General features: G+C 38.9%; 1 protein-coding gene across 2 annotated transcripts in view; it reads left to right on the top strand.

Moving 5' to 3' along the window:
• LOC127961641 (protein MTSS 2) overlaps positions 1 to 23,999 on the top strand; it is a 74,245-nt gene extending 50,246 nt beyond the window's left edge. Inside the window, exons 4-14 of one of the 2 annotated variants that reach the window (XM_052560848.1) lie at positions 1,006 to 1,090; positions 4,600 to 4,691; positions 4,928 to 5,002; positions 6,638 to 6,795; positions 7,902 to 8,009; positions 8,108 to 8,205; positions 12,806 to 13,025; positions 15,396 to 15,470; positions 16,308 to 16,484; positions 17,462 to 17,627; positions 18,503 to 23,999. In XM_052560848.1, the coding sequence (XP_052416808.1) occupies positions 1,006 to 1,090; positions 4,600 to 4,691; positions 4,928 to 5,002; positions 6,638 to 6,795; positions 7,902 to 8,009; positions 8,108 to 8,205; positions 12,806 to 13,025; positions 15,396 to 15,470; positions 16,308 to 16,484; positions 17,462 to 17,627; positions 18,503 to 19,281 (2,033 nt within the window). In that variant the 3' untranslated portion in view covers positions 19,282 to 23,999. The remainder of the gene's footprint in view (positions 1 to 1,005; positions 1,091 to 4,599; positions 4,692 to 4,927; positions 5,003 to 6,637; positions 6,796 to 7,901; positions 8,010 to 8,107; positions 8,206 to 12,805; positions 13,026 to 15,395; positions 15,471 to 16,307; positions 16,485 to 17,461; positions 17,628 to 18,502) is intronic. The other variant, XM_052560849.1, reaches the window with a different exon arrangement.
• The last annotated feature ends 224 nt before the right edge of the window (positions 24,000 to 24,223 follow it).

The raw sequence follows: 24,223 nt of genomic DNA, 5'->3' as shown, positions 1-24,223 counted from the left end.
TATTCTCAGTTTTGAACAATTCAATTTAAGCCTTGTTTAGGTCTTTTCCTCTCCTCAGAAAATGTTGGAGAAACATCTATACTGTATAATTTTTCATACATGGTCAAAATTTGGTCTTCAGGCCAATGTTTAAAAATCTTACCTTTTGAGCCTCAGAATTGATTGTTTAGGGTTTGTGCCTCTTTGACAAGGGCCTAGATTACTGGTTTGGAGATCTGAGATCTACTGGAAATCTGAGGTCAGCACAGACCAGGATTTACTGTATTGCTGGATTGTGTATAAGCTTAAAGTACTAATGCAGAGAAGAGATGGGTAAATCATTCCTTGCAGCCATTTTGGTGATAGAGATGCATACAGCTTTAAGGTTTATTGATGCAATGACTCTTTTAAACAGGACATTGAGGTAGTTTGCCAGTCAAATTTTCACATTTTCACAGTCATATGTGAGACAGTGTTTTGACATTGTAAATAATACTTTGTTTCTTATATTGAAGGTCATGGTACAGTTAAATTAAAGGGCTAGTGCAGTTCCAGGCAACACTTTCAGACTTCTCAGTTTAACAATTCAGTTTGACATATAAACACTTAAGGGACATAATGGATGTCCAGGCCACCTTCTTTGGAAGAAAACAAACTCCTTCTTATAAATACTGGGGTCAGGATTTTCCAAAGGTTTTTTTTTTCAACCTGCAACTAAAAATAGCCTAATTTATACTGTGGCTACAGGTTTCACAAACACTTTGGATAGTCTTTCAAATGAAACCACTTTTATTTAGACTGCAGCAAGTGTAAACTACTGATCCATGTTAGTGATAAATATTTGAATTACTGGAAGTTGTACAATTGAAGGTCTTTAAAATGCTAGTGATTAAAGTGAAGCTCATAACATTCTGGACTGCAGCCACTGTTTGTACCATGCTGGTTTTGGTCATTGAACTACAAAGTGTCCTATGTGTAATTTTCCGTAATAATCTGACAGTTTTTTGTCTCTTGTGTCTCCTGTAGGTGCCACCAGAGACATCGGATCAGCGCTTACCCGCATGTGTATGAGACATCGCAGCATTGAGGCTAAACTACGCCATTTTACTAAGTGCGAGAACATTTCTCCTGTCATCTGCTTACTGTGTGTCATAGTTTAAAAGTCTATTTACTACACGAGTACATGTATGCATATACATATCACAAAAAAATACATATCAGAGCACAAATATGGGCAAAACATTGTTATGAATTTTTAACACAGAGATCATATATGAAATAGGGCTGTGCAAAAAATTGAATGCGATTTTCATGCACATCTCCTCAGTAAAGACGCTCCTGTAATTAGAAGTATATCCCCAGCACGTGCGTTCAAGATCATGGTTGCCAGGTTTTCACAACAAATCCTGCCCAGTTGCTCCTCAAACCTTGTCCAAACTAGCCCAATCGCGTTCCCAGGAGGTTCCCCGATAAAAAAAATTGCTTTCCGGGGTTAAAATTAAAGTTTTATGGCATGGTTGCCTTGGTAAAATTCGCATTTTATGGGCTTAATATAACGTTATTGGTATTGTCGCTTCGACCCACGGACATGAAAAACAACCACAGACTTGGCAACACTGGTTGGCATTTACTACACAGAGCCGTAATTCACTGACAATCTACACAAAATCGATTTTAAAATCGCAGGCGATTCTTCGTCGATTTTGAAAGCGATTTTGTGTTAGTTGTCAGTAGACTATGGCTCTGTGGAGTAACTGCCGCATCACCTGAACCAGTGTTGCCAAGTCTGCGATTGTTTTTCATGTCCGCGGTTCGAAGCAACCCCATACCAATAACGAGACATTTAGCCCCTAAAATGCGAATTTTACCAAGACAACCATGCCAAAAAAACTTATATTTTAACCCCGGGAAGCATTTTTTTTTTTTTAAATCTGGGAACCTCCTGGAATCGCGATTAGTTTTGGACTAGTTTTGAGAAGCAACAGGGCAGGATTTGTTGTGAAAACCTGGCAACCCTGATGTGAACGCACGTGCTGGAGATAATAATTCTAATTACAGGAGCGTCTTTACTGATGAGATGCGCATGAAAATAGCATTCGATTTTTTTGCACAGCCCTAATATGAAACTTCAAAAGTTGGTCAACAGTTTCTTTTTCTTCTTCTAACAAATCAGCTTAGTATTCTAATCAATCAATAGTTAATGTTTTGTTTTGTTTTGCTGTGCTTTGTTGTTTTGATAATGACCAGACTGTTTAGTCAAGATAAGTTAAGTTAAGTTTAGTTTAGTTTTTTTTTTTTCTTTGTTTTGTTTTGTTTTGACCAGGCTGACGTTTTAAGTATGGAGCCAGAAGAGTCTCAATAAAGATAAATGCACACACTACATTCACATATGCACACACATGATTCATAGATGCACACACATGATTCATAAATACACACACAAGATGCACAAATGCACACAAAATTCACAAATGCACACACAAAATTTAAAAAGCACAGAAGATTCACAAATGCATACAAAATTCAGAAATGCACACAAAAATCAGAAATACACACAAAATTCAGAAATGCAAACAACATTTACAAATGCACTCAAGATTCACAAATGCACAGGACAAGATTCACAAATGCACAGGACAAGATTCAGAAATGTATTTCTGATGCACACACACATATATCTTGATTCACAAACTGCTTGCGGTCTGTGAACTTCACTGCATTTGTGTGTGAATTTTGAGACTCCCCTGACTTGGCTCGACACACAAATGCTTTTTTTTAAACAGGGAATGATCAGCAACCAATCAGATATCTTCCTTCTTTTAGCCAATCACAAGAATGCACCCCACGTGGGGGGATTGTTTACTTATAAGCCAATAACATGAAAGTGTTCACACAGCAATTGTATTAAATTGTATGAAAATACAGATGTTTAGATTACAATTCAGGTTTATTTTTTATTATTTTTTACTAAATATAAATTTAAAAATGTCTCAATACATATAGCCCAGTGACTGCAGAAAAAAAAGTTAATCATGGATTCATAAATTTGCAATAGGCAATTATTTCATTTTATTGAAATATTTTAATGAAAGTAAAAATAAAAAAAAATGTTTAAACCTTTTTGAATATTTAAATATATCTAAATATTCTTTTGGGTGCAATATAGAAGTCACTTTAATTATAATATTCAGTCCCTACATGAAGAGAGAGTCAGTGGTCCGCTGCGAGAGGAAAGTGGCTCTCTGGCTGCGAAAAGTGGGTCTCCGGCTGTCGTTCGCTTAGGAAAGTGAGTTGATCGCTGCGTGAGGAAAGTGAATCGTTCGCTCAACTTCGCTGCTTGAGGAAAGTGAGTCGTTCGCTACGTGACTCGTGAGGAAAGTGAATCGTTCGCTGAGGAAAGTGAGTCGCTCGCTGGGTGAGGAAAGTGAGTCGTTCGCTGCGTGACTCGTGAGGAAAGTGAGTCGCTCGCTGGGTGAGGAAAGTGAGTCGTTCGCTGCGTGACTCGTGAGGAAAGTGAGTCGTTCGCTGCGTGACTCGTGAGGAAAGTGAGTCGTTCGCTGCGTGACTCGTGAGGAAAGTGAGTCGTTCGCTGCGCAAAGTGGGTCGCTGGCTGCGCAAAGTGAGTCTCCGGCTGTGTGAGGTAAGTGAGTCGTTCGCTGAGGAAAGTGAGTCGTTCGCTGCTTGAGGAAAGTGAGTCGTTCGCTGATTGGCTTATAAGTAAACAATCCCCCACGTGGGGTGCATTCTTGTGATTGGCTAAAACAAGGGAGATATCTGATTGGTTGCAGATCATTCCCTGTTTAAAAAAGGCATTTGTGTGTCGAGCCAAGTCAAGGGAGTCTCAAAATTCAGCAAGCAGTTTGTAAATCAAGATATATGTGTGTGTGCATCAGAAATACATTTCTGAATCTTGTCCTGTGCATTTGTGAATCTTGAGTGCATTTGTAAATGTTGTTTGCATTTCTAAATTGTGTGTGTATTTTTGAATTTTGTGTGCATTTCTGAATTTTGTATGCATTTGTGAATCTTCTGTGCTTTTTAAATTTTGTGTGTGCATTTGTGAATTTTGTGTGCATTTGTGTATCCTGTGTGTGTATTTATGAATTATGTGTGTGCATGTATGAATCCTATGTGTGCATATGTGACTGTAGTGTGTGCATTTATCTTTATTGAGACTCTTCTGGCTCCATATTTAAGTCCTTATCAGGAATATTTATCTTCACACACTCGTTGATCGAAATTTCATATATGTGGGTGCAGGTATATTTGTTTGTTCTGAAGTGCAGGACACTGAGCTATTTCACATGCACAAATGTGAACATCCCAACACACTTTATTCACAGACTCATTCTCAAAGTCTGATGACACTGGCAAGACAAGAGAACACAAATACACACACTTTTCACACGTCATTAAAGGACATCTGCTGACAGCTCCCTCTGACAGGCTAATGAATGGATACCTCACACTGTAAACCAAAGTCTTCATTTCTCATGCTCTGAACCGCCACAGGGTTGATGAGATTTCCTTGCGAATGTTCATATTGCTCTGTAATTGAATGAGAACCTCTGACTCAGCTGTGAACGGTTGAGAACATGATCCTCTCTTCATTGCTCTCAGTGCTTTGATGGAGAGCCTGATCACTCCGCTACAGGACCGTATTGAAGACTGGAAGAAGACAGCCAACCAACTGGACAAGGACCATGCCAAAGGTGACTTAGCAGCTTTACACTTTTAGCTGGTTACACTTTATTTTACAGTCCATGTACTTACATTGTACTTACCCAAGAATGCACTGGATAGTATACAATAACCACATGGATTAATGTTAAGTTTAAAGATAGGTTTAGGGTTAGTATAATTATCACCCAGTTACCAGTTATTGTAATTGCTATAATAAGAAGCATAAAATAAAGTGCATACTACTTTTTTTTTTTTTTTTTTACAGAGTATAAACGGTCTCGTCATGAAATAAAGAAGAAATCGTCAGACACCATGAAATTACAGAAAAAAGCCAGGAAAGGTAATACATCTTTTTTTTCTTTTTTCTTTCTTTCGTTCTTTTTTTTTTTTACAATACTACAAAGAAATGTTAATCATGGTAACATTATCTCAAACAACGCATACTAGAATACAAGCATTTCAATATCAGTGAAAGTAATGGATCAATATTACATAACACTGCCCTATTACAAAGCAGAAATGTGTTGGGAATAAGCCAAGGACATTTCCCCAAGGTCAAAACTGGCTGTTTTATTTGATGTTCAGAACAACCTGCTGTTCATATGCCATTAGTGTTGAACGCGTTTAGTGGCTCCTATGGTTGGTGATGGGCAGTTGAATCTCGGAAGTGTTGTTAAAGCCTCATAGAGACTGTGTAGAGTGCTTTTCAGAGAAGTGTTTTTCAATGAAATGACTGACCCTTCATATCTGGGAATCAATCCTCTGCAATGTAAGCACCCCCATCTGCTGGCTGAAGCGCAGAAGTGCAACTCTCACCTCATTTGCTGAGCAGTTGGTGTTTATATCCCAGCAGCCAATAATTTCTCCTTTTGAAGATAGGATGACAACCCTGTGTGTTACTAGGAAGACTCCAGTGTTAAAGGAAAAGCTCCCTATTTATGTTGTTTAGTCAGGCATCTCATTCCTTCTAAGACCATTCAGTATGATAAGATTATGTATTTGATTTGATTTTTTGCATCATACATTTTGGCTGATTTTTGAATTTGGTTTTGGTTTAATCTGCTTTGGTGGTTTGGCTTTTCTGAAACAATTTGGCCTTGAAATGAGTTGAATTGCTTCCTAATACTAACCCTAACACAGTGCTCTCCCTCCTCTCTCTCTCTCTCTGTATCTCTTTCTCTCTGTTCCTTACCCTCTCTTGGATTCTTCTCTCTCTCTTTCATCTACTCTCTCTCTATAGAGCTACAGGGTAAGTATGTTTTTCTACACCAAGCTGTGGCTCACTTAGATTCTTCTCACTCGTCACTCTGCATGGCCCTTTAACCTGGCCTCAACTCGAAAAAGACCCAAACACGGCTTTAGACAGATCTTTGCCCATCGGGTTTAACCCCCACCTTACATTTCGGCTTGCCAGCTGATTTAAGATCACAGCCTTTCTCTTTTCTCCATTATAACACCTGAGGGTTTGCTTTGTGCATGATTTTGCTGATGCCCTCCCATCATGCATGCCACTTGTGTTCCTGGAAGCAGTTCTACTGCAGATAGCTGACTTTGCTTCTTCAGCAAATGTCACGACCATCTCTAACAATCTAGTCTGCATGAGTTAACCTTTTAACTTCCTCTGGGAGGTTCCATGTGTTTCATTAAGAGTAGAAGATGTTCGACCGCTGAGTTCAGAAGCGTCTGTCTACATTGGTTGTGTAGGTGCTAGTCGGAGTAGTTCATTTTGTTCTGTGTTCACATTGCGTTCGTGTTGCTGGAGACTGAAGAGAGAATGATTCTCATCTAATGCTGTGTATTCTTTTGTGTTCTGACTCCTTTTCACTTTTTTCTTTTGATTGTCCTTTACATTCTTTCATTCGTCCTGCCTTTCTGTCCGATTCTCTGGCCATTTTTTCATTCTGTCTGTTCTTCACTGTTTCATCCTTCTCCCTTTCCCCCTTCTTTTCTGTTATGCTCTCTGTCACCCCTTTAGGCCGGGGGGACCTTCAGCCACAGCTGGACAGTGCAATGCAGGATGTGAATGACATGTACCTGCTGATGGAGGAGACGGAGAAACAGGCGGTGCGGCGTGCTCTAGTGGAGGAGAGAGGACGCTTTTGTACCTTCATCAGCTTCCTGCAGCCAGTAGTGGTACTGCCCACTTCATTTAAGGATCTTATTTTTTGTTCTTAATATTGAATGAGGCACTGTTTTTAAAAAAAGCCTTAACAGTCGTTCCCAAGTACATAGCTGTTCAAAAGCTTGGGGTTGGTAAAATCTTTTTTTTTTAAAGAATCCTCTTGAAGAACATTTATTTTACAGTGTCCAATGTGTTACATGTACTTACTATAGTAATAACACTAAACGGTACATACTTACAGGCAAATAACCCTAAACCAAACCCTAATTCTAATCTATAGTATTGTTAATGAAAATTACTCAGTACGCAAATGCACATGAATAATACTGTAAAATAAAGTGTAACTCTCTTATGCTCATCTAGGCTGAATTGTTTGATAAAAATACAAGAATAAAACAGTAATATTGTGAAATATTATTAAAATATAAAATAACTGTGTATTTAATATATTTGATTTAATAATAATAATTTATTCAAACCATTACTCCAGTCTCCAGTCACATATTTTTTATGATATCCTGATTTCTTATTATGGTCACACTTTATTTTAAGGTCCAATTCTTGCTATTAACAAACCATTAACTATGACTTTTGTCTCAATAAACTCCCAATTTGCTGCATATAAGTATATAGTATTAGGGATGTAGAAGTTGGTCATGCAAAATATGTGCTTTATAAGCACTAATAAACAGCCAATTTGTTAATAATATGCATGCTAATAAACAACTAGTTAATAATGAGAACTGCTCCATATAGTAATGATAATAATAATAATAATTTGTTCTGTGAAATAATTGCTATGCACTACTTACTAGTTATTATTTTTAGTATTATATTTATCTACACATTTCTTTTAACATTAAATCATTAAAAAACATTTTTGTTTTGAAATTAAAAGAGGAAATGCCTCATCAAAGTTATACTGTATATGATTATTATAATGAAGAGCCTGTCTTAAGACTTCATTTAAGCACAGTAAATAAACAAACAAAATAAATGGGACATAAATACATAAAGCTCTTAGAATGTGTTACTGTCTGTCGTTTGAATGGCATTATGTGATGTTCAATTAGGTTTTGATCTATGAACTTGTGGTTGTGTCCTTGTGTGATGTTAGAATGGAGAGATTGCAATGTTGGGAGAGATCACTCATCTTCAGGCCATTATTGATGACCTCACTGTGTTAACCTCAGAGCCCCACAAACTGCCCCCGGCCAGTGAACAGGTGCACATGCTTAGACACACCAGTCACCATGTAGCGTGTACTGTACAGTGCTTTACAGTAAGACCATTAATACGACTGTCTCTCTCCCTTTCCTGCAGGTAATAAAAGACCTTAAGGGTTCTGATTACTCTTGGTCCTACCAGACTCCCCCCTCTTCTCCCAGCAGCTCCGGCTCCAGGAAAAGCAGCATGTGCAGGTGAGATAGTGATAAAGAAATAGAGACATTATGCTGCCAGTAATGTTAGCACACTTATTAAATCTTTATTTCTGGCTATTAGCCTTTTTCTGCTAGAAAGACTTGTTACTTGCGCTGTGTGTACTATGTTCCTTGACTTTTCGTTGTTGGAATTGCTTTGTTGCAAAACGACGGTACAATTTACTTAATATATATATATATATATATATATATATATATATATTGCCAAATGGTAGCTTGTGCTTGTTCTGTAACTTACTGCCCTGCTGGGGAAACAAGCTTATGCTGTGTCTCGGGAATGGTATCTGGTATTTCGTTGGTTTAAGCTGGTCCAAGCCTGTAGACCATCCTAGATAATAATAATAAAAAAAAAAAAAAAAAAAAAGATGCCAACTGTTCATTCAATGTTAAAGGGATAGTTCAACAAAAGATGAAAATCTCTGTTATCATTTACTCACCCTTTTAAATCTTTCCAAAAGTTTTTTGTTCATCATCAAAACAGTACAACCTGAGTGATTTCTGTCCCTCCACTGAAAGTCCATTTCACTCAAACTATAAATGCTAAAAGAAAATCTTCATATAAGTAATCCATATGAACCAAGCACTTTAATCCAAGTTATCTGAAAAGACAGAATCACTTTATGTGATGGACAGATTTAATCTAGGCTTTTATTGTCATGTTAACATTGATCAACACAAATCAGATTTGGTCAACAGACGTAAAATCTCTTAATGCGTCACAATTCACTGGAGCGAGGGAACGAGGAGACGTAGAATAAGCTTCAACAATCTTTAATGATAATCTAAAATAAGAACAACTTCAGGAGCACTGGAGAACAGACAAGGAATAGTGTTTAACAGTGGACGAAAAAACTCTGAACAGAACTATCCTTTCAAATACACAACTCAAACAGGGAAAAACGAGAAGCACCTGGGGTGCTTATTACTTCTGAGATGATATCATCACTCTAATCAGGATCTGGCTGTTGTTGATGATAAGTATGGGTGGATTGAGTTATCTGAAATAATTGCTCATTCATGGGTTGGTTTAAAGGGGGCTTTGTATCGATACTCAAAACCATGATCAGCAATGCAGTGATTGGCTTGCGGCATATAATTAAAAAAAGACACCTGACGAAAAACTTGACAAATAACTGTCCTTTTAAAGGAAACAGCCAAGCGAACAAAACTACAAATGGCATAATCGCTAAATGAAATGTGCCCTGTTTTTATTTTATTTATATTTTTTACATGATTCTCAATTATTTAGATTTGCAATGTATAATATTTGTAGTCTTTACAGTTTTATTCAATGTAGTAATTAGCTATTCATTTAATTTTATATTTGGACAAGTTTGTTACATGACAGCATTAATGAAAATCTCTTAAAGGAAAACGGCACCATTTTTCTATATTCCACTATGTTCTTTCCTCAGCTTAGTCAAGTTGATACGTACCTCTCCCGACTCAATCACTGTAGCTCGCGGCGTCACTATGCTAACATTTAGATTAGCACCATATGCCGCGTTTCCACCGAAATTACCCAGAACATTTGTACCAGGAACTTTTTTTCCCAGGAACTTTTTTCCCCCCAGACCTGTTGCTTTCTGCGTTTCCACCACGGTGTAAAGTACCAGGTAGATTAGGCTAATAGACTGGTGACGTAGGTCTGCGCGTTTCTCAATACAAAGTACCGCTGATTTAAAAAAAAAAAAAAAGGTACTCTGATTTTGGACGTGCATCATCGGTAGTTAGTTCTGACTTCGTGCATTCGACTGGGGAGTGTGATGTCAGCAACGACGCGAATCCTGTAATTTTCCTCTCTGTATATTTACAATAAAACGAAATAGGATATAAAATACCACTGCCTCCTTTGGTTTTCATTTAAGCATAATAACAGCTGCAGAAATGTACTTAGTTCAGGGATATGTGTATATGCAGCCATTACAATGAAACGAAATATTATATAAATTTGCCTTTTTTATTTTAATTTTAACATATAGATAAATTGAATACAGGCCAAAGAAAACCTGTTAGATTTACCCCGCAGCTGAATTATGTTATGTTTAACCACTAAAGAGACATCAGAGCCAGCGGCATATATCAGAAGATCTATCCGAGATGAGGCTGCTCTCTGCGGATACATGAGGACTGAGCTTCCGCTGATCGAGTGAGCTCACAGTCTACAAGATCGGCGAAACACATTTTTAAATAGGCGCTGTCTTTGTAAATAAACCATAGATTTGAGTTTTAAACAACTACATTCTCGCCTGAAATACTTTTAAAATTACATTTCATGACACAATAACAGTAATATTTGAAAATGATCCGAATAAATGGTGTTTGAACTCAACCAATGCTGCGTGAACTCAGATCGCTTTGGCTACTGTTATTTTCACTTCAGTATATTTACAATAAAACAAAATAGGATAAATGAAAACCAAAGGAGGCATTGGTATTTTATAAGCATAATAACAGCTGCAGAAATGTACTTAGTTCAGGGATATGTGTATATGCAGCCATTACAATGAAACGAAATATTATATAGACTTGCCTTTTTTATTTTAATTTTAACATATAGATAAATTGAATACAGGCCAAAGAAAACCTGTTAGATTTGAAACCACAGATTTGAGTTTTAAACAACTACATTCTCGCCTGAAATACTTTTAAAATTACATTTCATGACACAATAACAGTAATATTTCGAAAATGTTGATCCGAATAAATGGTGGTTGAACTAAACCAATGCTGCGTGAACTCAACCAATCAGAATGTTTAGCGCCAAAGTCCCGCCCACGAAAGTTCCAGAACTTTGAAAAAGTACCAGCTCGCCAGCAGGGACTTTCTGAGGGGCATTTTTTTTACCCGGAACTTTATTTAGTTCCTGGTTCCTGCGGTGGAAACACACCAAGTACCAGGCCAAAATCCCTAGTTCCTGGTTAAAGTTCCTGCGGTGGAAACGCGGCTATAAAATCCTTAGGATCCAAACAGGGATGAATTTAGAAGCCACCAAACACTTCCACGTTTTCCCTATTTAAAGACAGTTACATGAGTAGTTACACAAGTAAGTTAACACAAAATAAAATGTTTATCTTCTAAGATGATAAAAAATGATAACTATAATGTACAGTATGGTGGAAGGAGAAATTCGCAGCACTTCAATCTCGCTGCAGTAATAACATCACTCCTGAAAACTCCTCACTCTGTCGGAAGTCAGAGGGAGATTGGGAGGGAGAGTTTTCATGGGGGGAACAGCTGGAACAGAAAAACCAAATATGGGCATAGGAAAACATGAGGGAAACTAGATCAGTAGGTACATGGGACACGAGGGAAGCAAAACAAAACACACGTGACGTGACATTATGGACTTTTTAAAGAGTTTTAGTGGAATGGACTTGTCAAAGGAACAGAAATCTTAATGGGTTTGGAATGACATGAGAGTGAGTAAATGAGACAGAATCAAAATGAGTCATTTTTTGGTAAACTATGCTTTTAAAGGGAATGCTAATTCCAGCAACCATCTCGAATTGACTAAATGACTAGCTAGAACCTAGATACTATCCTGAGTTGTTTTTCCAGCCAGGTTGTATTTTGTGAGTGTGTGTATATTTTGAATGCAAGTGTGTGTGTGTGTGTGTGTGGGGGCTGCTGATGCTACTGCTGCTGTGCTACACAATCTCACTGTATGCTGACATCACATGTAACCCCAACAACATATTAGAGACAGAGCACTGCGGTCATGAAAATGTTGCTTTGTATATCACTGTAAGAGCCAAGCTTTCAACAGGCACAGTTTAACGTTTATTGATTCATGTCATTCATCCATTGATTCCTCTTGATGAAGTCAAGGATGAAGCATAGCAGTCAGCGACAATTATCACAATTATACTAAAGTACCCTGTTTAATGAGGTCATTACTTTTATAATTTGCTAGTAATAAGTGTGTCTGATTTATGTAACTTAAATGAATATTTCAGGTTAAAACCCATTTAAAGAACCTCAACACCAGAATCTGTCTAATATTCCAGGGCTGTTTTTAACCTGGAATATGCAATAATTACTTCAAAACAAATCGAAAGCATTTCGAGATCACTGTTACATAACCAGTCCCTGTAGAGTTTTTGATTAGACCATTAGTGTTTTGCTTTGGCTCCAGGGCCAATTAAGGCTTCCTTTTTAACAGTGTCATTTAGTACCTGTCTGTGTGTGTGCCGCCTCGCATGGAGTCCTGGGGGTTGATTCAAGTGCGTTGGCTGCACAAGGCCGACACAACTGAACACAACCTTCAATCTCCATACTAGGCCCCCTGTGTCACACCTGTCAAACTTTGTCTTACATATGTTCTCCCTTTGCCCCCCACCCTGACCTCCATCCTTACCCATCAACCCCATCACTGCTTGAGACCCTTGTTTGTTCATCTTTTTTCCCCCCTTTTAATATTTGTAAATCATTATCATGTAATTGTTTTCTTAACTTCATCTGTCAATCATGTTCCTTTCATCTTGTAAAACCCTCTCCTGGTGGTATAACCTGCCCTCTGTACCCCACCCTTGCACCCTGGTCCTCTGCCCTGTCGCACTTCCCCTTGCCCCTGCAGCAGTGTAAACAGCGCCCATAGTAGCGCCTCTCGATCCTCTGGTGGCTCTCAGACTCACTCACCCAGTTCGTCCTGTCGCTACCGCAGCCTGGCCCAACCGCTAACCACCGCTGCACACCGCCTCAGCAGCGTCTCCTCCCACGACTCCGGCTTCATCTCGCAGGACGCCAACGTCTACTCCAAACCTCCATCACCCATGCCCTCCGATATAACCAGCCAGGTATTTATGTCAAAGTATTTGTTTCATGCTGGCTAAATGGTACCGTAGAAATGTTGGTAACCTGGAAAGTAGAGACCTTTTTTTTGACAGGAATGAAAACAAGGCTGTGAGGGATAGAAGCACTGTGTTCAGTGTAGTATTGTTGAAAAACATAGCGAAGGTTCAGCTGACAAAACATCTTTCTGAGAAAAAACAAAAACCCAAAAACCAGATATGAGACTTAAATAAAAGTGATTTTCTCAGGAGTGAATTGTGAGTCTTAAGTGTCAGTTTGTCGAAATTGAGATTTACAGATCATCTGAAATCATCATCTGAAATCATTCCAAAATCTGGAATCTGACAGTGCAAAAAAATAAAATAAAATAAAAAATAATAATAATCAAAATATTGAGAAAATTACTTTTTAAAGCTGTCCAAATGAAGTTCTTAGCAATAAATATCCTCAGTGTCCTCATTAGTAAGTTGCTTTGGATAAAAGCATCTGCTAAATGACTAAATGTAAATCCAAATGCATAATATTAATAAAAAAATAAGTTTTGATATAATTACGGTAGGAAATTTACTAAATATCTTTTATAAAATATCTTTTTTTTTTTTTTTGGCCTAAAAGGAAAATCTATAATTTCGACCCATACAGTGTTTTTTTGGCTAATGCTAAAAGTACACCCCAGCGACTAAAGACTGGTTTTGTGCTCCAGGGTCACAATTGATTTGTCAGTCAAACTAGCCAATGTAAAATAATAGCGCTATAATATTTATTATTCAAATAGACGGTAAACATTTATTTTTTATATTTATTTACAGTACTGCTGGAATATTTTTTGAAAGAATCTCTTATACTCAACAAGCCTGCATTTCTTTTATCATAAATACAGGAAAACAGGAATATTGTGAACAGTGATTCCAATTTAAAATAGCTGTTTCATATTTTAATATATTTGAAGAATAAATATAATCCTGTGATGGAAAAACTTCAAAATATCACTGCAAAAGTGTCACATGATCCTTTAGAAATCATTTAAAACCCCAAAAGATAATGAAGTTGTAATTGTGAGCCCCACCAAATTATAGAGTTAATTATTTTCCTGCTGGCATTGCAATAACTCCCCCAAAGAATGTCATTTCCTTAGCAAACCACAGTGTTCAAACATGCAACAACATTCCCTGTCTGCAAGGTAAGAGTGACCTCTTGTGGACAAGGCTATGAACCACCGTATATCAAACATTTTTTTACTAATGGTCAGAGAGTGAGTGAAGCAGAATTTTACACTCTCTGGAAAACTGTGACAGATAACAGTTCAGAGCTTGAAATGTGCTTGTAAAGCATTGTATATGGAACATATGCTTTACAGTATGCACAGAAAAAGTGAATTCTTATGTGAGTAAAGCAAGAGAAATGCACTCGTCTCGGGGCTCACATGCTACTTTCTCTCACTGTGGAAAGAAAAGGGGATTTTGCCTGGCTGTGAATCTACCAAACCTCTGGCTGAGGCGTGACACGTGAAGGATAAGCATATTGAGGGTTAGATAGCATAAATAATTCACGCCAGCCGATGTTCATGAGTCATGCATATCATTTTTAAATGGTGATGTGCACACAGGAAAGAATGAACCTTTAAATCTTTTTAGTTTGGCTTTTAACTTATATGCGTTGGAAATGGCATTATTACTGTCAGATTGAGGGAAAATGTTCAAACATAAAGTAAAAAAATAAATACAAATAAAACAAAAAAGATCAAATACAGAAATACATATAAAACTAAATTTAATAAAGTCAACATTTTTGGGCTGAATTAGTTACAGTATTATTATTTTTATTATTATTATTATTATTATTAAATCACTAACCAAAAAAAGCATACTTTTTCAATTATATAGTATTAGTAATAGTTATGAAAACAACCAGCAGATGGCAACAACAGAAAAGAAAAGAAAAAAACTTAACTGTCTTTAATATTTTTTTCTTTCTTTCTGTCTTTTTTTTTCTTTCCCCTATTTTGTGCTTGATTGTGTTTCAAGATTTGTATGGTCACACAAGCTGCATTCAATTAAAATACAGTTAAAACTGTTATATTATTAAATATTTTAACAATTTAAACTGTAATATATCAATCCATCAATATCAATTACTTTTAGTGAGCCCAAACTCTTCTCTGAACCTTCTCTCTCATGGTCATTTACTTGGCGTTTAAGTTGAAGGACTTGAAGTCCTTTGTTTAAAAACTGTTAGTAATTTAAAATGTGATTTTTCTGTCAACGAAGTGTCCATTGATTGCAAGCAGTACCATAAAATATCCAAATAATTCAAACAAAGCCCTTCTAAATGTTTCCCTGCTGACATCTCATCTTTCACGGTTTCTCTTTCTTCAGAAGTCTTCAAGTTCAGCGTCCTCAGAAGCATCTGAGACCTGCCAGTCAGTTAGTGAGTGTGGCTCTCCAACCACAGTAAGTATCAAGTACTCTGTCCAGAAGTCATACGTGTGCTGAAGCTCTCAGTGATATTTTGGATTGTCTGTGGGACCCGTGAGGTTTGTGCTGCTGATTGGCAGGTTGGGGTCTGCTCTTGCCGGTTTCGTCTTTGTGCTGTCATCAGATCTGATCTTTCCTGCCACTGTATCTGCAAAGCCACACACACAAAGGCTCCCATGCCCATGAGTAAAGGGAAGGGGGTCTCTTGCTACTCTGACGGTCTCGCTCTTATCTCTCCATTCCGCAGTTTGGCTCGTCCTTCGCTACCTTCCGCCCTGCTCTTTCTCACACTGGCTCCATCAGGCCTTTCTCTGTCATACTTCCTGCGTCCCCACCCTATAACCGCTCCCCCGGATCCAACACACCCTCTCCCACATCCAAGGTTCCTTGCTGGAAGGTTTGTCTCCATTGGCAATTCTCATTGCAGTGTTGTTCATCTCCTCTTCTTTTTGTGTGCGTTAAATATGTGGCTCCTGAATAGCGCTTACTGACAGTGTTTTGGTTTTGATTTCCTTCTGCTTCACTTCATTCATTACCTCATTTTGCTTTTTAACACGCACCTTTTCTGTTGGCTGTTTGATCCTGGTTTCAAATCTCCGGCTGTGAGATTTGCTAAACCGAGCAGACCACGGAAGGTACCTATCAAACAGTAAAGCAAACACTGAGATTGGGCTTTTTCGAAAACAAATAAGACCGTATCTGTTGAAAGGACACTCAAACTGCTGGATCGTGGGCCAGTGTTCTCTCTCACCCCTGAGACCGTTGCATTTGTTGCTATACACTGACCTGAATTAATCGCATCTGCTTCCTCAGGACTGGTCCAAGGTAGGTTCCAGTGAGCTGCCGCTGGCCAGCACACTTCAGAGGAGGAAGGAGCCTCTGGATAGGCTGAGGGAGGCAGAAACCTCTCCTCAGTCACAGGGGTATTCTGGGATGCATTCAGAAGACCACCAGAGGCCAAGGATGAACCCGGCCACTACAGCTGCCAAGGTAACTTTCACCATATATGAAACATTCATCATTTGGTGTGGCGAAGACAAAATGTACCTGTTTGCTAAAGGCTGGTTTCTTTAAATATGGGCTGCTGTGGCCTAGGGTACTTAATAATGCAATGGTTCTCCACCTGGAGCATCTGCAGATGGCTTAAAAATACTAAAAATAAGCTAAAATAATCTAAAACTTCACTTGTTTTCCCTAGCAACTTTTGAACGTAAGAACCAGAGTTCTCGTGGTCTTGTAAAACCAGATTTCTATACTTGGACAAGATTAGATAACTAATAAATTATTTTAAAAAAAAAGTAATATTTTTGTTTAGGTAGGTTGTTTAGGTAAATGACTCTTTCTACATATAATCTCTGCAATCACAAACAACTAGGAAAGTCAACCAGAACTAGAAAAGTCATAGAAATGTAATGGAAATACATAGTGTAAGCCCTCAATAACACTTCTGGAATGATTCAGTTATTGTTATACACTGCAACTGCTATTTATTTTAAAATAAAAACTTTGGAAAATAAGCAGCTATGTCAATACAGTACAAAAAAATTGTTTTATCTTGCTGGGCCTTGAAATATTATCTTTGACAATAGGGGACCATGAAGTCAAAACAGCAGAAAACACAATAATAATGAATTTTTGAAAAAGTCTCTAAAAATGCACACTCTTTTCAACCCCCAGTGTAATTTGCACTGTATCTTAACTGATGTATTGATGTGCATTTTAAGCATTTTTTGGATAAAAATGCCTGGCTCCTTGACACACAGTTAACAGTTTATATATCATGAATATATACATTTTAATAATATTTTTAATAATGGATTGGAAATTATATTTATTTTTAGAAAGTGTTTCTTTGAATTAATATTCATACAATTTCCATAGTTTAAGATTCAAAGTTGAGGTCTACATATGCACACATTGAGTCTGTGCTTGATGTAACCGTATGCATGTATTGTGTCATGGTGCAGCACAGTGAGGAGGTTTCCCCGGCTGCTAGTGATCTAGCTATGGTCCTGACACGAGGCCTCAGCATGGAGCAGCAGAAGAGCAGCCGAGACTCTCTTCAGTACTCTAGTGGATACAGCACTCAGACAACCACCCCATCTTGCTCTGAAGATACCATCCCCTCACAGGGTAATACACAGTCAAAAATATTCACGTGCTCTTAGCAAAAGCCTGTTCACACCAAGAATGATAACTATAACTACAGCACTTACTATGTTCGTGTCAACGCCAAATTTGTTTATTACAAGCAAGCACTGGTGCTTGAGCGTCTGCCAAACTAAATGCTCAAGCTCTTTAAAATCAAGTGGATTCTTATTGTCTGTCAATATACTTTTTGTTCATCAGCTAGAAAAAAGAAAAAAAATTCTGAAAGTGATTTTATCAATTTTGTTCCACTGTGTCAATTATTAGTATAGCTGTGGTGTGGACCTAATGTTTTTAAAGTTATCTTTAATGTCATCAGCCTTGGTGTGAATGGCCCTTAAAGGGACAGTTCACCCGGAAATGAAAATTCTGTCATTAATTACTTATCATCATGTCATTCCAAACCTATAAGACCAGAAAACAAATAAAAATATTTTTTATGAAATCTGAGAGCTTTCTGGCCCTGCATAGATGGCAAGAGAACTACCACGTTCAAGGCCCAGAAAGGTAGTAAGGACATTGCTAAAACGGTCCATGTGACATCAGTGGTTCAATTGTCATTTTATAAAGCTACGAGAATACCTTTTATTGATATTCTTACTGAGTATCTGGACCTTGAGTGTGGCAGTTCTCTTGCTGTCTATGGAGGATCAAAAACTTACAGACTTCATCAAAAAGATCTTAATTTGTGTTCAAAAGATGAACAAAGGTCTTAGGGGTTTGGAACGACACGAGGGTGAGTAATTAATGACATAATTTACATTTTTGGGTGAATTTCCCCAGATGTTTACTTCTTATTATTTTAATTCAAAACTAGTTATAAGACTTGATAAGTTACAAGTGGGATTTTTTTTTGTCAGGCTCTGACTACGATGTTTACTCAGTAAACGGAGATACTGAGGCCGACGGTCAGGCTGAATTCGATAAATCCTCCACAATTCCCCGTCACAGTAATATCGCCCAGAACTACCGGCGCATGATACAGACTAAGCGTCCCGCCAGCACAGCAGGCCTGCCCAGTGGAGTGGGTGCCCTGGGCGGACCACCCGGCGGAGGGGGCGGTATTCCAGGTACAGCCACCATTCGGCGAACGCCGTCTACAAAGCCGGGGGTGAGGCGCACCCTCTCCAGCGCTGGCCCTATACCTATACGCCCACCCATTGTGCCAGTCAAGACCCCCACTGTGCCTGACTCACCCGGCGGGTACACTGGCCCTCCCGCCCGTGTGGGCAGTGAAGAATGTGTCTTTTATGTGCCGGATGACCCCTCCCCAGGAGCGCTGGAGTATGTGAAGGCCTCTCCGAAGCGGCTGAGCCTGCCCAACACAGCCTGGGGCTCAGGGGGCGCAGGAGGCTTAGAGATGAGCGTCTACGCCCAACCGGGTGAAGAAGACCACCTGCTGGCTGCCAATCGCCACAGTCTGGTGGAGAAGATCGGGGAGCTGGTGGCCAGCGCTCAAGCATTAGGTGAGGGCCAGTTCCCTTTCCCATCGCTTCCAAACCAGCCCCCGCCAGGTCCCGAGTCCCAAACCGATCCTGAAGCGCCCCAGGAGGGTGAGGACATGCTGAGGTCTATTCGTCGAGGGGTGCGACTGCGCAAAACCGTCTCCAACGATCGCTCAGCGCCCCGGATTTTGTGATGCCTCCTGGAGAGATGGGAGAATATGAGCGAAGTAACCCAGAAAAAAAAAAAAACTTCACAATGACTCTTTAGAAAATGAGCTATGAAAAAGAGGATAAAAAAAATTAAATGTTTAAAATCATTAGAGAAAATAATGAATAACAGTAATGAAAAAAGTAAATGATATGTAACAGCAGGCTCAGGCCACTATAACTCTTAGCGTGTCCGAACGCATGTTTGTCTTATTAACACGCCCATCACCGCGGCATAGTTGAACTTTAGTGAGACAATTAACTACTGACAGAAAAAAGGGACCAGGATGTCCGCATGGTCCCTGTAGAATAACGGCCCTCCCCAAATTATGGACACCAGGAATCAGTGCTTGAGAAGCTCACGGGGCAAGCAGGGGCTTGTCGCAAATCCTTGCCCCTCCACAAGGCTCTCTCTAACCCCGCCCTCACCTCCAGTAAAACTGCCATCAGATCCTGAAAGTCTTGTGGTATCGCTGTTGTGTGTTGGTCTGCAGTCTGGAGGTGAGCAGGGCTCTGCTGCAGGTCAGCTCGTGGTTGTGTAGAGGGACAGGATTTATCTTTTGTTTGTACGCTTCTGTTGTCTTGTTTGTTTTATTTACGAGCAGTTAATCACCTCCTAGCTCCGAAGCGTAGGAAACGTTCATGTCAGGTATGTGGATTTGTGTAGATTTAGGGTGAAAAACCGCCATGATAATGTGGAGCAATAACGCTTTTTCCTTTTTTTTTTCCTTTGATGGGGGAAGGTTTCGAAGATCAGCTTTGAATAAAGTTGTGCATTTTTGATGTTCAGGTGTCTTTGGGGAAGCAGATGCTTTCGAAGACTTCTTGTTGAGTCTAATTATGGCTTATTTAAAAAGAAAATAGAAAGGATGCAGAGCACTTTTAAGGCCTAGTTTTGACCACTAGTTGTCACTGTGGCCACACTGTGTGTGGTGAATGCTGTGAGACGCCGCGGTCACGTGCCCTGGTACATAGGGAGACGAATGCGTGTAGCAATGTTATGATATAGGAAAAAAGAGAGAGATGGGATGTGAAGCAGAGATGGACCTAAGAAGAATGATTTGGCAACAATTTGCAGTAGGATCAAATTGCTTACAGTATTAGTGAATGTATTAGGTATCACAAACTAACGAACATAATTTATCTAAATTAAAATTAATTTCTACTTATTCTTGTGCAATTTTTTTTATATTTCAGAATCTGCTAATTTATTATGAAGACAAACAATAGTACACTGCCATTCAAAGGTTCAGCGTCAATTAAATTTGAATACATTTATTCAACAAGTTTGCTTTGATCAAAAGTTACAGTAAAGACATTCATAATGCAACAAAATATATCTGTTTCAAATAAATACTTTTTGTTTGATCTTTCTAGTCGTCAAATTAAATGAATCACGGTTTCCACAAAAGCAGCAAAATATAATTTCAGCCCTCAAATTTCATCGCCCCCAAAACTTTTAATAGTATATAATTTATAAATTAGCACTAGATAACTAAAGTGTTTTGTTTTGTTTTTTTTAAGTGTTGTTCATTGTCCATGCACACTTTGTGATGCCTATTGCATTAACTGTAAACCAGCTGAATCTGACTGCAGATTGTGGCCAATGATCTTGAAAAGGAATCGGTTGACACATTATATTTAGTTTCCAATGTGAGCCTCTAAAATACATTCAACTCAATTTTGCAGGAAATGTTCTTTTACTTGTCAAGCCTCAAACCACAGTCCCTTGCTAGATATTTAAGAGGGGTGGAGAGAACGAGCTAAGATGAAGGCACACACCTGGCTGCCATTTTTTGGGACATCAGAATGAACTTTGCATCTGCAGAGGGAAGAAGGGATGAACAAAGGAGGTGGAGAGAATGAACTCTGAGAAGAAAACTCATCCAGTTGTTTATGATAAAAGCATTCCACTGCCTGTTTCTGATGATATAGGAGTAAATCACTATGAGACGAAAGGTCACCTGACGTGAAGAAAAACAATGCTCTGTGATGATACTGGATGTGGAAGTGATGCGTAGGAGGTCAAAACATAGTTTTAGTCATGTAGTGTCTGTTTGTGAGTGACTTTCTGTTCTCCCAAGACTCCCTATAACCCCTGCGGTCATACATACTGCTGTTGTGCCAGACGCTCGCTCCTTAATCTGACTTTTGGGTTGTTTATTATTTATGTTGCATAGAGCACTCTGTTTTAGGAATGCCTGTAGCGCGTTCAAAAGGAAAAAGTATGTCTGCTTTGTGACCGTATGTACGACTGTGCTGATCTCAAACTGAAAATAGTGCCGTTCTGGAACGCCGAGGCCATATTGAGAACAGGCTGGAATGAAAGAACAAGGCTATGGCAATTCAAAGCCCACACTGCCGGCCGATCAGCAGGTCAGAACTTTATCTTACAGTAGGGGGTCAAGGGGTGGGTGAGGAATCAGTCGACAAGTGAATTGAGCAGTAATATAGTAAAGTTTGCTGAACAAAGAGAGGGGAAAAAATATCATTTCTGTCTGTTACATATCCACGCATTTCATGTGAAGCTTCATGGCCTGCTTTATGTAGCAACATGACAAGGAAGTTCCATTCACAGCATTACATACACAGACAAGTAAAAGCAGGAGGATACAACAGGAAAGAAGATGGAGAGTTGATGAGAAGTGAAAGAAAAAGAAGAACGGAATGAGCAAGAGTGAGAAAGACAAGGCCAGTGGAGAATAATTGATGAAAGAAACGGATAGGAAGCGAAGCGGAGAAGAAGCAAAAGGGGAGGGAAAAAAAAGACACAAAAGCCTGATTGCAGGTAGTTGGCTTACTGTTGTCTCTTTATTGTAACGTCAGTCTCTGAGGGTTTTCTGCTCCTAAGGTCATGAAGCAAGATGACAGTTAAAAGCCCCTCTGGAGTAAAATAGGGGATGGAAAAACTACCACTGTCACGTATGAGCTCAATACTCACATACTCACACACAGCGGATAGACTCTTTTGGTTCTCAGGTGGTTATATACACACTTTCTCTTTGTTTTGCAGTGTTTAACATTACTCACGTCATGCTCATTTGTCTCCCGCTGAACGGCATGATATGCTCACTATAAGGCAGCCATCACAGTTCAGCTGTGAAAATGTAATTTCATTGGCTAGTTATCTTACACTTGAAGTCTGCGAAGCTCTGGAGTCAAAATTTGTCCAACGAACTCTCATGCCAATTCGTAACCATTTTACGCTCTGGTGAATTCATACAGTGAGTGCGCACTCGACATTTGCACGTTTTCGTAGCCTATTATCTCTTCAGCCTTTGTGTTATGTTTTTGTAAAAGTCACACTGTACAAATTCATACAAAATCACCGCCTCGTAAAATACGATTTCACAGCATTACATACACAGACAAGTAAAAGCAGGAGGATACAACAGGAAAGAAGATGGAGAGTTACGAAAATACGAGAGTTACGAAAATACGATTTCTCATGAGATCGGGTTGGTTTGTCCCTGGAGCACCCCTAGTTATATTACGAATTATCAGGGAAGAGGTGGTTTAGAAATATATGTGCTTTGATGATGTGTAAATGTGATTTTGGAGGGCAATATTTTGATTAGTAATATTCTATCTTAAGCTATTTTGACCATCTCCCACGCTCCCCTAAAAAGAAATAATTCAAACCTTTAAATGCGTGTCTTATAGATAATCTCTGTCATTTGAGGGGATTTGCCTGGAGAAACATTAGTAATTAGCACATTGTGCATTTTTGGTTAATATTTACAAAACAAACAAACCAGTGTCTTCAGTTTCGCCCTTTCATTTGTTGGTGAACCAAACGAATGCCAAAAAAGAAACCAAGTGAATTGGCTATCCTTTGTATTTGCTTTTAAGTTATAACTGACCAAATCCTATAGTGTTAGCGCACAATCACTGAGTATAATGTTAGCCTTATGCAACTTTATGCCTTTTTGATATTCACTCACGCCAGCTGCACTCTAGTCTTTCCTCTGTCATTCCATTTCCCTTGTCATTGTGTTTCACATCTTTAAAATGGCTACAGACAATGAACGATCTTGTGGTGCGTGTGACAGAGAGATGAAACGCTCATTTGCAGCCTCCCTCTTCTTCAGCCAATCACGCGCTGTTCTTCGAAGATGCGCCGATTCAAAAACACCCGTCTCCCATGCTCGGTTCAGCCCCAACGCCACGGTTTTCCCTCGCTGTCGTCTCCACGGCGAGCTCGTGTAGGGAGGGCTTGGCAACCGGGTGTCATGGAAACTGAGCCGTGTTAGTCTGAGTTGCGAGCCTTTTCTTATCTTAGCTGCTCGCATACAAGGAGCATCATGCACATGCAGCACAACAGAGCCCAAACATCAGGGTCTACAGCTCAAAACTTAACCTGTGTACTGATTATGTCTCTTAATTTCATTCTCGTGTAAAAGATATGAGGTGTGCATTTTTTTTTGTTGTCCCACCCCATGCCCTCCTCTTTCCTCTGACTGAAGTTGAGTAACGCTACAGGTGCTGTTGTCTCTGTTTTCCTTCTTTCTGCTTTTCTCTCTTTACTCTTCTGCTTTAATTTATTGTGCTGTTTTCCTAAGGCTAACGTGCCACTGTTGCTGATAACATCGTTTCCTTTTTGGTAATATTTATCCTTCTAATTTTTGTTAAGTTTAGTCACAGCTAATGTAACAAAACACACTGTGATGATTCCAGTATTAATAAAAGTTGTACTTAAACTGTGTGTGAGGTGAAGAATATTCATTATGACCTATTTATTATACAATATGTGTTATTTCTAATGCTTAGGCAAGCCATAATTAAGATACGTTGAAAAATTTGCAAAAATGTGAAATTATGAGATCTAAGGTTAAAATTTCCTGTTGAAAAACAAATGCATATGTTGGTTAGGTATGTTTAGAAGCATGATTGCTGGTTTGAGCTGGTTTAAGATGGTCATATGGTGGT

This window comes from Carassius gibelio, chromosome B7 (genome assembly GCF_023724105.1).
Source record: "Carassius gibelio isolate Cgi1373 ecotype wild population from Czech Republic chromosome B7, carGib1.2-hapl.c, whole genome shotgun sequence".
Lineage (NCBI taxonomy): Eukaryota > Metazoa > Chordata > Actinopteri > Cypriniformes > Cyprinidae > Carassius > Carassius gibelio.
The sequence above is the reverse complement of the archived record's forward strand: the minus strand, read 5'-3'. Positions and strand labels throughout refer to the sequence as shown.